General features: G+C 35.2%; 1 protein-coding gene across 1 annotated transcript in view; it reads left to right on the top strand.

Annotated features, from left to right (window-relative positions):
• The window catches only part of ADAMTS20 (ADAM metallopeptidase with thrombospondin type 1 motif 20), an 85,229-nt gene that overhangs the window by 38,279 nt on the left and 34,115 nt on the right, over positions 1-12,835 (top strand). Inside the window, exons 12-21 of the mRNA XM_058022645.1 lie at positions 1,226-1,371; positions 2,929-3,110; positions 3,207-3,343; positions 4,463-4,580; positions 8,133-8,228; positions 9,441-9,607; positions 9,717-9,846; positions 10,911-11,037; positions 11,722-11,932; positions 12,411-12,575. Coding sequence (XP_057878628.1) covers positions 1,226-1,371; positions 2,929-3,110; positions 3,207-3,343; positions 4,463-4,580; positions 8,133-8,228; positions 9,441-9,607; positions 9,717-9,846; positions 10,911-11,037; positions 11,722-11,932; positions 12,411-12,575 — 1,479 coding nt within the window. The remainder of the gene's footprint in view (positions 1-1,225; positions 1,372-2,928; positions 3,111-3,206; positions 3,344-4,462; positions 4,581-8,132; positions 8,229-9,440; positions 9,608-9,716; positions 9,847-10,910; positions 11,038-11,721; positions 11,933-12,410; positions 12,576-12,835) is intronic.

Genomic DNA, 12,835 nt, shown 5'->3' on the forward strand with positions numbered 1-12,835 from the left:
ATGCTGAAATTACAGTATCTCGTAAATATTCTATTTTAGTATGTAAACTATTCCACTGTATTGTGATCAAATATACTACTTGGGATTTTCTAAAGGATACAAGTGAATTAGAATTCAAACTGCTGTAAGTCATCAATAGGATTAGTCCTGGTAGTTCCTGTTGGTTCTTTGGAAAAAGTCACACATGCACCCATCATAGGATTCTGATTTAGACTTTTTAGTCATGTACTTTCTGAATAATCACTGAAGTGGAAACATAGGCAGTCAGGAACAGGGATAGTAAATACTTAGAAGCAAGAGGTTGATGCTTCTGGGGAAAAAAGGATAATTACTTTCTATAAACAGTAAAAGTGTACAGTTACAGTGTGGTAAAGTCTCATAACTGGCATGACCACAAAATAGTCTTGCAGTCTTTGCCTTCTTAATAATGTAAATCCCAGCAGACAAAATGAAAATTCCTCCTTTATGTAATTTTTTTGTGGAAATAGGTAATTCTTCACTGAGAATGAGATGTAAAGTAACATAATATGCATTGTAATGTAGTATCTTGCTCTAAGAATTATTATTTCTTTACTATTTTTTAAAAATTTAACTATTAATTCCATTTTAATGTTAATAGCTTTGTTAAATTAGTAGTAAATTTAAAAATGCATAAAATGTTAATAAATTAAAATATTTTGCACCTTCTGTTATAGGTATGAAATTCTAGGTTCAAGTATGAAACTATAGCATCATCTTGATTTACATTATCAAGGTCTTAAATGCTTGTCTGCTTTTTCCAAACAATCCCACTAAATAGTTAGCTTTTGAGATGTTCAAAACACCCTGATTTTCTTGGTGGTTTCTTTTAACTTTTCACTTTTTGCATCAGTATGAATTCAAAATTAAACTAAAAAAATCTGGTATATAAGAGACAGTTGTATTTTTGAACTTTATGCATTAAAATGTAGCAGGAATTCAAGATCTTATAGAGATATTTGAATAAAGTGACAAGACAGATAAGTATTCAATATCCAGTAGATTTCCTAGCTATCAAAGTACTCTGGATAGCATTTTAAAAAACAAGACTACTGAGGAAGTTATCTTAAAGGAAATGGAACATCTTAGAAAATATCCAGATCCAGATATGAGTAGTGGTTGCTTAAATTTTATTCTTTTTCTGCCTCAAATAGGCTGTAACCTTTTACCTGAGTTGCAAATTTTATTTTGTTTGTCGACACTGCAGCACTGCCGCCATGGAATTTGTGTGAGCAAAGAAATGGAGCTGCGCCCTGTAGATGGAGAATGGGGACCATGGGGGCCTTATAGCTCGTGTTCAAGAACTTGTGGAGGTGGAATCAAGAGCACCACCAGGCTGTGTAATCGACCAGAGTATGTTTTTTTATTGTGTTTCACATTTTTTATTATGTTCTAATGTGTTTTACGTTTACATAATGAAGGTATTAGAAAATTATGGATTGGCTCAAAATAAAATAGAGGTATTGTGGGCTGTGCAAATCAGTTTGAGTCTCCAACAAAAAATGCTTGTTTCAGCCATGTTTGGAAATAGATAAGTTTACAGACTTTATTATGCAGAGGACCTTTAGATTACTTACGTCTTTCTGCAATATTATCCATTCGTGCAGATGTTTCTAAAAAATTAGTTTGGCAGGGTCTTTTTTTCTAGGTTTACTCTAACTGTTGAGGTTTCTTTAAACATAAGATGCTTTTTTTGCAGTGAGAACTGCAAAAATAAATACATGTATTCCCTACTAATCTCTTTAGTGAAACACTTGATTTGATTTGATTTAAGGCTTTTCCACAACATCACCACCAGTAACAACCCACAAGGAGCAGTGGTTATAACACAGGCATTTAAAACTTCCCTTTATAATTAGAAAATTACATTGACTGAATAATTCCATGTGGATTTTGTTCTCTGTAATAAAAGTCAAGGAGAACTTTACCCTTAACTTGTCCAGAAGGAGAACTACAGCTGGTGCCTGAGTAGTTTCAGTGTTTTTCTAGGAAGTTATGTCAGCTTGATGTTATCAGTAGGATAAATGAAATTCAATCAAATGGCTCAGGTTATTTTATTTTCTCTGATGAGTAAGAGGCAGTAGACTAGATTGCCATTAGATAATGCCTCTTTCAGTCTCTTGTAATTGATTGTATCAATTTGCAGTTGATTTATTCTTTTTTTCCTCTCAAAGAACATACGAATTCTGAATTATTTTGTGTCTTGGTTTATAACTGTTAAAATGTATTCTAGACTTTACGGTAAATGGGGCATTTTCCACAATTTCCCTTTTTTATTCTTTTGATCCCCAAAGTGAAACCAATATTAAGAGTACAGAAAAGACTGTGTTAGCTCCTAATTGTCCTCTTTCTTTGTCACTCTGTAAAGTAATAATTTCAAATTACTGAGGGAGGTGCCGCTTGTGTAGAAATATGACTGTAATCTCAGCTAAATTGATAAAAGCATTAAAATTATTAATGCTTTTACTCAGGGTAAATAGTTATAGCTGTAAGAGAAGTAAAAGTAATAATGTATTAATGAACATCCTCAGTGAGATTACCATCTCCGCAACAGTATTTCACAAGGTTTGGGTTTATTTTGGGTATAACTGAATGCACAGTAGAAGCTGAGCAAAATTATTAATGCTTTTACTCAGGGTAAATAGTTATAGCTGTTGGAGAAGCAAAAGTAATAATGTATTAATGAACATCCTCAGTGAGATTACCATCTCAGCAACAGTATTTCACAAGGTTTGGGTTTATTTTGGGTATAACTGAATGCACAGTAGAAGCTGAGCATGTGTAAATCAGTTGTGCAGCTGACAGGATGCTTTGTGAGATTTTCCTCCTTAGATGAGTGATTGAGGCCACTTTTTGTGTAAAACAGCTATTTTAGAAAATGAGTGTGTTTTACATTTACTTTTATCTTAGGCCAAGGAATGAAGGAAGGTACTGTGTTGGTCGCAGGATGAAATTTCGGTCATGTAATACTGATTCATGTCCAAAAGGCAAAAAAGATTTCCGGGAGCAACAGTGCTCCGAGTTTGATGGCAAGCACTTCAATATCAATGGTCTTACCTCTGCTGTTCGCTGGCTTCCAAAGTACAGTGGTAGTAAGTAATCCCACATCTTTTCAATTAACACAATAAAAATGTTATTTTATTTAAACTTTTAAAACAGACAAGAAACCTCTTGGATTTTCTTTCCAGTTGCTATGAAAGATCGCTGTAAACTTTTTTGCCGAGTTTCTGGAACAACTTCCTACTATCAGCTGAAGGACAGAGTTGCTGATGGTACTCCCTGTGGAGCAGAAACCAATGACCTTTGTGTTCAAGGCTTATGCAGGGTATTTAAATCTAAACTTATCAATTATTAAAATCAATTTTAACAGGTGGTAAAGTACATATTCAATATTAATACAAATCAACGTTACTGAAAATACGGTGTTCTGAGTTTATGTAAGTTAATTTTATTACCTATCAAATTAAAGATCTGGAAATGGAAGCAATTAAGTTAAAAACATATAGTTGAATCTGAAGACCCACAGTCTTGCCTCATTAAGCCTCACATGTGGAAAAGTAAATATTGTTCAAGTGAGCAGTGAGAAACTGATCCAAAATTAGGATAAAGGGAGGAAAGAAGCATGCTGTGAAATTAGCATTGCATTTCTGCTACCAAAGAAGTAAATAGAAATAGAAAATCCAAGGGTAAATGGTTTATGTAATTATTATTTTACTATCAAATCAGGAGGAACTGACCCTTAAATCAATTCAGCACTCTGCTTAATAGCAGCTATGGCATTGCCACAAGATTTTGTTAGGAGAAGCAAGGTGCTATATTTTAACAATTCAAGACTTTTTTGTAGAGCCTTGTTGAGCTTTTGCTGATTGCAGTGAAACTGAGCAAATTCAGAATGAGGAGGAAATATAGCTTATTTTTATATGGTTGAATAAAGAGGAAATGCCAGGGAATTGTCCTGTTTATCATAGTTCAAAAAAACCCTGGAAGTTTAAGTAAAGATACATAAACAAAAATTGTGCTTATGTTACTTTAACCAGCACAGTCTGTGTGTATTCCTTTGCTTCTTTTCTGTAATGACAGAGTTTAAATGAATTGATGAACATGTATATATACATGCTGCTTTTAGAGTTCCAAGACTTTTAATGTAAATATAAATTAGAATTTATAAATTATGTTGATTTTTTAATACAAAATTTTTATGTACTGTTAAGTATTCTAACGCAGATCTTGACATACGGAATCTGTTGGGATTGCACGATTCTATTTTATCCTTACATTGCAGAATCCAAAACCATTGATGGCTTTTAATGGATTCCCAAGGAAGACTAGATATATATACAGTGAACAACAATATTTTGGGGTAGTGTGAAGCTTATATTACTTGTTTTCATTGTTTTCCATTGGGCTGAGTGACACTGGGCCTTTTTTTTATCATTATTTGTAGCAAGCAGGCTGTGATCATGTTTTGAATTCAAAGGCAAAGAGAGACAAATGTGGAATCTGTGGTGGTGATAATTCTTCATGTAAGACACTTGCAGGTACTTTCAACAGTGCTCATTATGGTAAGGTTTGTTTTGCCTTTTTATAATCTTAATGCACACTTCACTATGGCTTAGAAATTATTCTTTAAATTTAAGGAAGCAGAAATTATTCTTTACATTTAAGGATTTCAGTGTATGTTCTTTAGGGCCTCTATCAACAAAAATATCTTTCATTTTCAGTCACATTCCATCTCAAGGATACAGAGGCAAGCACTATGACATACTAACTCATTCTAGTGAAAAAAAAAATCAATCTCCTCAAAAGTCAAAGCCAAAAATAAAATAAATTATGAGAGTAAAAGTACTTTGAAAGGATGAATGTTTCCTGCTTTGTACTTTGCATTCTCTGGTCTGAAACTTTGCAGCTGAACATATCCCAGTGTCTCATTTTGGTTGTGCAAAGAGATAGAAAGAAGTTTCTGTTGTGAGCAGCTGATGAGGTTCCTTTTCTCCTAGAGTGAAAAATACAGCCTATGAAATGTGACCCTCCTCCTTCCAGAGAACAGGGGTAACAATATTTATGTTTTTTCCTCCTCATTGACAAGTAGTGATTGAGAAAGTTCTGAGTAACCCTGGTATTTCTTATTAATTTGATTTAGTTTCTCTACAAGAGCTACTGATAGTTCTTCTATATGTAGTCTTTTCTGTGAAGCGTGGAGAGAATACTGTGTGTGTAGCAGTGCAGTTAAGTAGTTAGAGTGTAGAACATAAGGACAGAAGTCTCCAGGTTAATATCTGCCTAGAGGCTCCTTCATACACCTCACTAGTTGAAAGAGACCACAGGTGAAGTGAAAATGATACCTGGAGAGCTGCCAAATAGGATCTTCATGGAACAAAGGGATGGAGGAAAGTATGCCAAGTATCCTGCTGGATTTTCTTTTCCCCTGGCAGAAGGCACAGATGCATTGAAAATTACCAAAAAATGTATACAACTACCTGTCCCATACAATGACATGTATTTTTTCTTGTGTCTGTCCTAAGAAGATGCTTATAGATAGCACATGAATTTTGTCACTCACGCATTTGTTACAAATCAAGTGACCATAATGTGAAACTGCCGTTATGCAAATAAGGTCAAGACTATCACTCTGATTTAATGACTTCCCATTGTCACCGACTTACTTGCTTCCAATTGAAGTTGAAGGGGAAAAAAGCCCCCATGTTTTGGGATGAGGAAAGCCTTGAGTTATTATTTGGTTTTCTAGTGAGTGAAATGTTTTAAATTATGTTCATATTCTTACTGTAGCATATAAGAGATAATACTGAGTTATACCAATGAACAGTATGCTGAACATTTGGGATTATCACAGGGTGTGCTCAAGTAGGAATGGAGCCATGCAAACAATAAATTGTATTTAGCTGATCACTAAAACTCTCATGTCCATGAGAGGTCTAAGACATCCCTAGGCAAATGACTGAAGGTATTGTCTAAGGAAATACAATTTTCAAAAAAAATTCTGAATTAGGGTCACCTGCTAAATATGTTGATATGCACTTGATATTTTTCTTTTAACTTCATTTGTTTCCCTTTCAAACTGAAATGAGCCATTTAACTAAGGCAGAACTTGGAATTGATAATAGCAGCCCGTGGTGTGTGCTTATAGTCATGCAGTTACAATGTTGTCAGTAACTGTGTAAACAGTAGTAAAGAAATAATCAAAAATCCATTACAGCAAAACACGAATTTACTTGGCTTCCATTTTAGGAGATGGTAATCTAATTATGTACACATTATTACTATGTTGGCTATTATTATTGCATCAAATTAGAGTATCTGAGGCTTTCCTGGACAATGGTCATTCTCAGCATCCTAGTGTGTGATTTATTCTCTTTGTGTATCCTTGACAACGTGCTATGCAGTTTTGTTTATAGTTTCCTCCTGTATTTTTTCTTCTTTCATTCTATTATGTCAACGACAAAATCTTCAGTGTGTGAGATGAGGGGCTTTTTTAACTGTATTTTGGTTTTCTTCCCAGTATGTTGAAAGATTGGCCAAACCCTGTATTTATCCCGAGCATGCATCTTGTCAGTTTGCAATTGCAGTGCTGCCCCCAGCTGGTAAATGTGATGGACCTGTAATTAGATTAAATCTTCATTTAAATGCATGGCATAGTTTTAATAGATTAAAAGCACTAGGAAGTTACTGAATTATTAAATTTGTCATGGCCTAACCCCAGCTGGAACCACACAGCCAGTCACTTACTCACAACCTCCCAATGGGATGGGAGAAAGAACTGGAAGAATATAAGTGAGAAAATTCAGATGGTTCAGATAAGGACAGTTTAATAGGTAAAGCAAAAGCCATGCACACAAAGCAAACCAAGAATTGGTTCACCACTTCCCATGGGCAGGCAGGTGTCCAGCCAGGAAAGCACGGCTCTGTCATGCAAAACAGTGAATTGGGAAGACAAATGCCTTCACTCTGAACATTCCCCCCTTCCTTCTTCCCTCAGTTTTATATGCCCAGCATGATGCCATGTGGTCTGGGATATCCCTGTGGTCAGCTGGGGTTCATCTGTATGCCCTCACAACTCCTTGTGCACCCCCAGCCTCCTCACTGATAGAGTGGGGTGAGAGGCAGAAAAGGCCCTGACTCTGTAAGCTCTGCTCAGCAATAACCAGAACATCCCTGAATTATCAACATTTTCCAGCACAAATCCAAAACACAGCCTCTATCAGCTATTATGAAGAAAACTAACTCTATCCCAGTCAAAACCAGTACAAAATGAAATTTTTACCCACAGAGGTGCATCAACTAAAGCCACAGTAATATTGTTAAACACAGTGAAATAAGTGGAAAAATTATCAAAATTTTTATTAATACCTCAGATTACATGTTTATATTTGTTAGTTGTTTCCAGTGTTTGCTGTACTCAGTTTTTCTCAGCTGTAAGTATTTCGAATTCATGGTTAGCATCTGTGAGAAACATGTCTGGATTTTTTAACCTAGATTTATGTGCAGCACGATTTTTAAAAAGTAGATCTTGATGCACATTATTTTTTGACCTGGTGGCAAGGCTGCCATAATATTACTTGGAGATACTGCAAGAAATGGTGACTCATTTGTGAAGCATTTGTATTTTGAAGGGAGTGCACTCAATATTTTAAGCAGAAGAAGATGAATCAAGCATGGCTAGTTTAACAGCTGTATCTACCTATGCATATGACCTGCAAAACTGCAATATTATCCTAGTATTTAGGATTCATTCTTTAGCATGCTGGAATTCTCTTGGAGAGAAAATCTCGTAAAGAGGGAATGGAGATATTTCCTGTTAAGTGACTTACCCAGATTTCTGTAGAAGTTTAAATTGTGAGCAGTCACAGTGTTTCCCAAGTCTCTCTTGATATACTTGACTGCCTTCTAGAGTAGTTCTGCTCTGTAGGAATTTTTCTGAATAGATTGAGCTTATGTTAGTGGTGAAGAATTGAATTCACATATCTGAACACAGAATGTAACATGTGAAGGCATTCAGAGGCATTGGTTGTCTCTGGTGCACTGTAGGGTTTTGTGAATCAAAATTTATTTTCATATGTACTAATACTTGACTATTTTTGTATATAATTTATTTGCAGGTTACAATGTTGTAGTAAATATTCCCAAAGGAGCAACAAACATTGATATTCAACAGCACAGCTACTCAGGGAAACCAGAGGATGACAACTACCTTGGTAAAAGCCTCCTGTGTACAACATGGATGAATGGGGTTTGTGCTTTTGACAGAGATCTGCTCTGGATGTATATTATGAGAAATCTGATAAAGACATTGGAGAAAATATCTAACTGTTTTGTAAATTAATTTGTCTGGGTCCCTAAATCAGTAAGATGTTAAGGTTTCTAGTTCTTAGATGAGTGCGTTCATTCATTAGAGAATAAGAATTATAGCACCTTGCATCGTTTTGTCAATTCTTTACTTTGTTGTCACGATGTTAATTGGAATGCCACAAGTGAGCTCAGGAATAAAGCAGGTATTTGTTGTTTTAAATCTTGGAAGCATTTACTTTGTTTATGAACAAAACAGTCTGACCATCAGCAAACTTACCAGTTGTCTCAATTTCTCTTTTTCTATTATGTCTGGGACATAAAGAGTATAAAGGTTGTCACGTGCTGATAGATTTGCAAGTGTGTGTAGGAAACAAAGAACTCATAAGTACCTCCTACCAAAAATCGTGGTTGTTCTATTTCACAGTAGTTACATTGTATCTGAAGTGCCTGAAAAAATATTGAAGCATATTTGCCTGCTGTCTCTTCTTCCATTGTAATCCTAGCCAACAAACTTCAGAATTCTCAAAATGTTTCCCTTGTCACTCGCTGCCCAGAGACAACCTTTTCCCCCCTGACATTAACTTCTATTTCAAATGTAGTAATGCCTGAATAGCACCATGTACTACAAATTTTACCTTATTCAAAAAATGTTTAATTTGTCATTAATCTTTATTATTGCAGATAGGTCATTGTGTTAAATTACTATCACAAATGCTTAATAATTTATTTTTATTTTCAAATTTACTTTTAAAACCCACTTTGCTAGAAGTAGCTATAGCAAATACAAGGATGTGGGCTGTAGAATAGGGCAGAAATACCAATAACTACTGTTTCCTTCTGCAGTGGCCGAACCTAGTCAAATTTAAAGGTTAGGACTGCAGTCAGCAATTCAGCAGAAAAAATATTATTTAATTGCTATAATGCAGAGAAAATGCATGACTTAGAAAATCCATGACCACTGCTCAGGTGAAAGGTACTGATTATTAGGGTTGAGTTCATTAATTTGAACTCTTAGATATAACTTTTTACATTGACTACAATAAAGCTACGTGTTGGTGAGATTTTATTGATAGAACCTTTTAACTAAATAGATTTCCAATATTTTATTTTACTTGCAGCTTTATCAGATGCCCACGGAAATTTTATCTTGAATGGAAATTTTGTTGTGAGCATGTCAAAAAGAGAAATCAATGTACAAGGAGCCATTTTCGAGTACAGTGGTTCGAACAATACCATAGAACGAATTAACAGCACTGATAAAGTTGAAGAAGAACTAACCTTACAGGTGCATGTTTACTTTTCTCAGAAGTTTGAAAATTTCCTACATCATCATTATGTTCATAATTTTATGTTCAAATTCACTGAAAAACAGCTATTATTTTATCTCAATCAAGGTTTTGTGTGTAGGGAATTTATACAACCCTGATGTGCGTTATTCATTCAATGTCCCGATAGAAGATGGAAGTGATCTTTTTACATGGGATCCTTATGGACCCTGGCAAGATTGCAGCAGGATGTGCCAAGGTACTGTGAAGTGGTTTTTTTCACCAGAACCAAACACCTGATGGGATTTGGGAAGGGACTCATCTTAAGTTTGTGACTTTTCACCATTACTTGTAAGGGAGAGACTTGTTACCCTCAGTATCCTTCAAGTTCACAGAGCCTTTAAGGACAGAACAGCTTCTGATTTTTTTTGGCTATTATTACTACTTATGCAGTACAATTCTATATTCAAACCTACATTTGGAGACATAGGAGCAGTTTATTAAAAAGCAATTGGATCAAATCTAATATATTCTTATAAAGTGGTATTGTATGTCTATTAATATTCATTAGGCTTCCATTACACCACTTCCAGGTGATGACTGATTTGTCTGGTGTCTTTCATACTCATTTATTTGTCTTTTTTTGATTATCTGCTAAATGAGACGATGCTGTTTAAAGATATATTTGACTATTTTAAGCTGTTACACTCTGGGCCATTCCAGTATAAAAATAAAGCCACAGCATTTATGAAATGTGTGTATATAAAAGTGTATGTACACAGATTTTTGACAAATACTCTTCTTAGCGGGTGCTAAAAAAGCCTGAAAATATGTAATGATGAGTTTCTTCTGGTTGTATACATGCTCATTTTCTAGAGAAGCAGAACAGCTGTTGACTGAGGTATTTCTCCCAGAACTCCAGATCTTTTAGGTGATCAATTTTTCTGCTTCTTTCAGGGAAAGGATAACAATGTCTAAGTTAACATGGTGGTTTAGGAAATATGTTAATTAGCAGAACATACATGATGTGCTTGGAATACTTAGGCTGATGAGTAAATGCACTGTTGCACTTTTGTAGTTCTCTGGAAGTTGATATCCTGTGAGACCACTCTAGGACAGCTGGGAGGTGGAGAAGGTAATTGGAAAAGGTTATTCTCCACCTGGAATGTAGTGAGCTGCACAAAGGAGTGTGTTTATGCAGTATCTGCAGTGTACAGCAATTTGTGTTAATGGGGCATATCAGTTCCTAGCTGATGAATGGAAGCCATAAGGCAGTCTTTCTTATTTTAGCCCTTTATTTACTTCTTCTGATGCTTTTTGAAGGTATTCGAAGAAGAAGAATGACATGTATACGTAGAAGTGATGGTGTGGTAGTGTCTGATCAAAGATGTGAACTTATACCCGCTGTACCAAGTGTCTACGAGCAGTGTAATACAGACTGTGAATTAAGGTAAAAAAAGGTTCCTAACTGATGGAGTTATTGTGGTCTTATGTGGTTTTATTGATTGGCATTGAAATAAGGTAATTCAGATTGCTTTATCCTCTGTCCTTTCATCCCTCTCTACCTTCCTCATTCTTCCCATCCCTCCTTGCTTTCCTTAAATCTGTTGGTGTAGTGGCTTTACACATGATATTTACACCTTTTGTAAATTCACATACATGGTATTTACACCTTTTATCAAGTCCACATAGAAGTAGGGTCTTTTCTAATTTTTATTGGTAAATTACAAGGTCTCTTGTTAGAATTGTGAATCTGTTCTGTGTATTCTGGCACAAAAACTTGTATTGCTGCATTAAATACATTTTCCACCAGAATTGTATCCACAACTGGAAATAATTTGAAACAGACTGGTGTTTTTGCAGTCCAAGATAGCCCACACTGAAATATTCAGACGATGAAGAGTTAGAATTATACCTTACATTTTTCAAGGTCACCTAGGAGATTAAGATAAGAAATCCTTTAAATTTAAAAAATTTCTTTTCAGCCTATGAGTCAAATTCTTTTATATTGCTTTCAAAATTCAGTCATGAGATAGGGTTTACAGTTTTATTTGTTCCCTAAAATGCATATCTATATTTACATTATGATTCTTGGTACATTCTTTGAGCTTTCTGTAACAGTTTGTCATTTTAGGTGGCACAGTGTTGGCAAAAGTGACTGTACATCGAAGTGTGGCCCAGGACATCGGTCTGTTGAGATCCACTGCATGAAGTACTCTATTGCAAGAGGACTCAGTGCTCCAGTGGAGGATAAGTACTGTGCTGATCAGCAGAAACCACCAGCCAGAGAGCCTTGCCACGGTGACTGTACGTTAAGAAGTTGGCACTACACAGAATGGTCAGAGGTACAGATTTAAAACTTTGTAATTGTACCATTACAGTTCTGGTTAGCATTCACACAAAATTTTTAATCCTCTATATGTTTTTACTTCAGTAACTAAGAGGAAACAATGTTTGACAAGTACAGATATGTAGAATCATCTGATACCAGCCTTTATATTTCAGCAACTTCCTTATATTTTTATAAGAATGGGCAGCTTGTTTGCAGCCTGGTTTTGGATGTTAGCAGCAAAGATCTGGTAATTAAAGGTGTATATTTTATTTGCTTAATAATTTAATTCTGTACTATTTTGATTTTGTTCTTTGTTCTTGGAGCTATGATATAAAGTGCTGAATTTATCTCAAACGAACATATTAGCATTCTGTGGATTAAATGGAGGACACTTTTGTCAAGTGCAATCCTTATCATCTTTTTACCTTTAAGACTGGTAATGTATTTTGGCCTGGTTTTATTTTCTTGTTTCCTATTTCATAACTATGTAGTGTTCCAGGAGCTGTGCAAGAGGTGTCAGAACCAGAGAAGCTTTTTGTATGAACAACTTGGGACGTCATCTTCCTGACAGAGAATGCCAGGAACTTCCAAGAGTTGTAACGCAGAGCTGCAATGAATTCTTATGTCCAAGCTGGTCTGTTACTGACTGGAGTGAGGTAATGAAACTTTGTAAAACTTAAAGTACATTTGGTCCTGGTCGTCGGTATTAAAATAAGCGGCATTACGTGCTTAGGGGTTTTGTTTTATATTTTGGACCACATGGTTGTGAAAGTTCTTAAGTCCTATAATTTGTCTGAAACACATCACACATCTATGACTGGCATGAGAACTTCTGTAAAACACTCCTAGAATTTATTTTCTCCTTAATTTTGTTACATTAAAATGAGGTGGTGAAGATATGTAAAGTAAATATATT

The sequence above is a fragment of the Melospiza georgiana genome, chromosome 4, assembly GCF_028018845.1.
Source record: "Melospiza georgiana isolate bMelGeo1 chromosome 4, bMelGeo1.pri, whole genome shotgun sequence".
NCBI classification, from domain to species: Eukaryota; Metazoa; Chordata; class Aves; order Passeriformes; family Passerellidae; genus Melospiza; species Melospiza georgiana.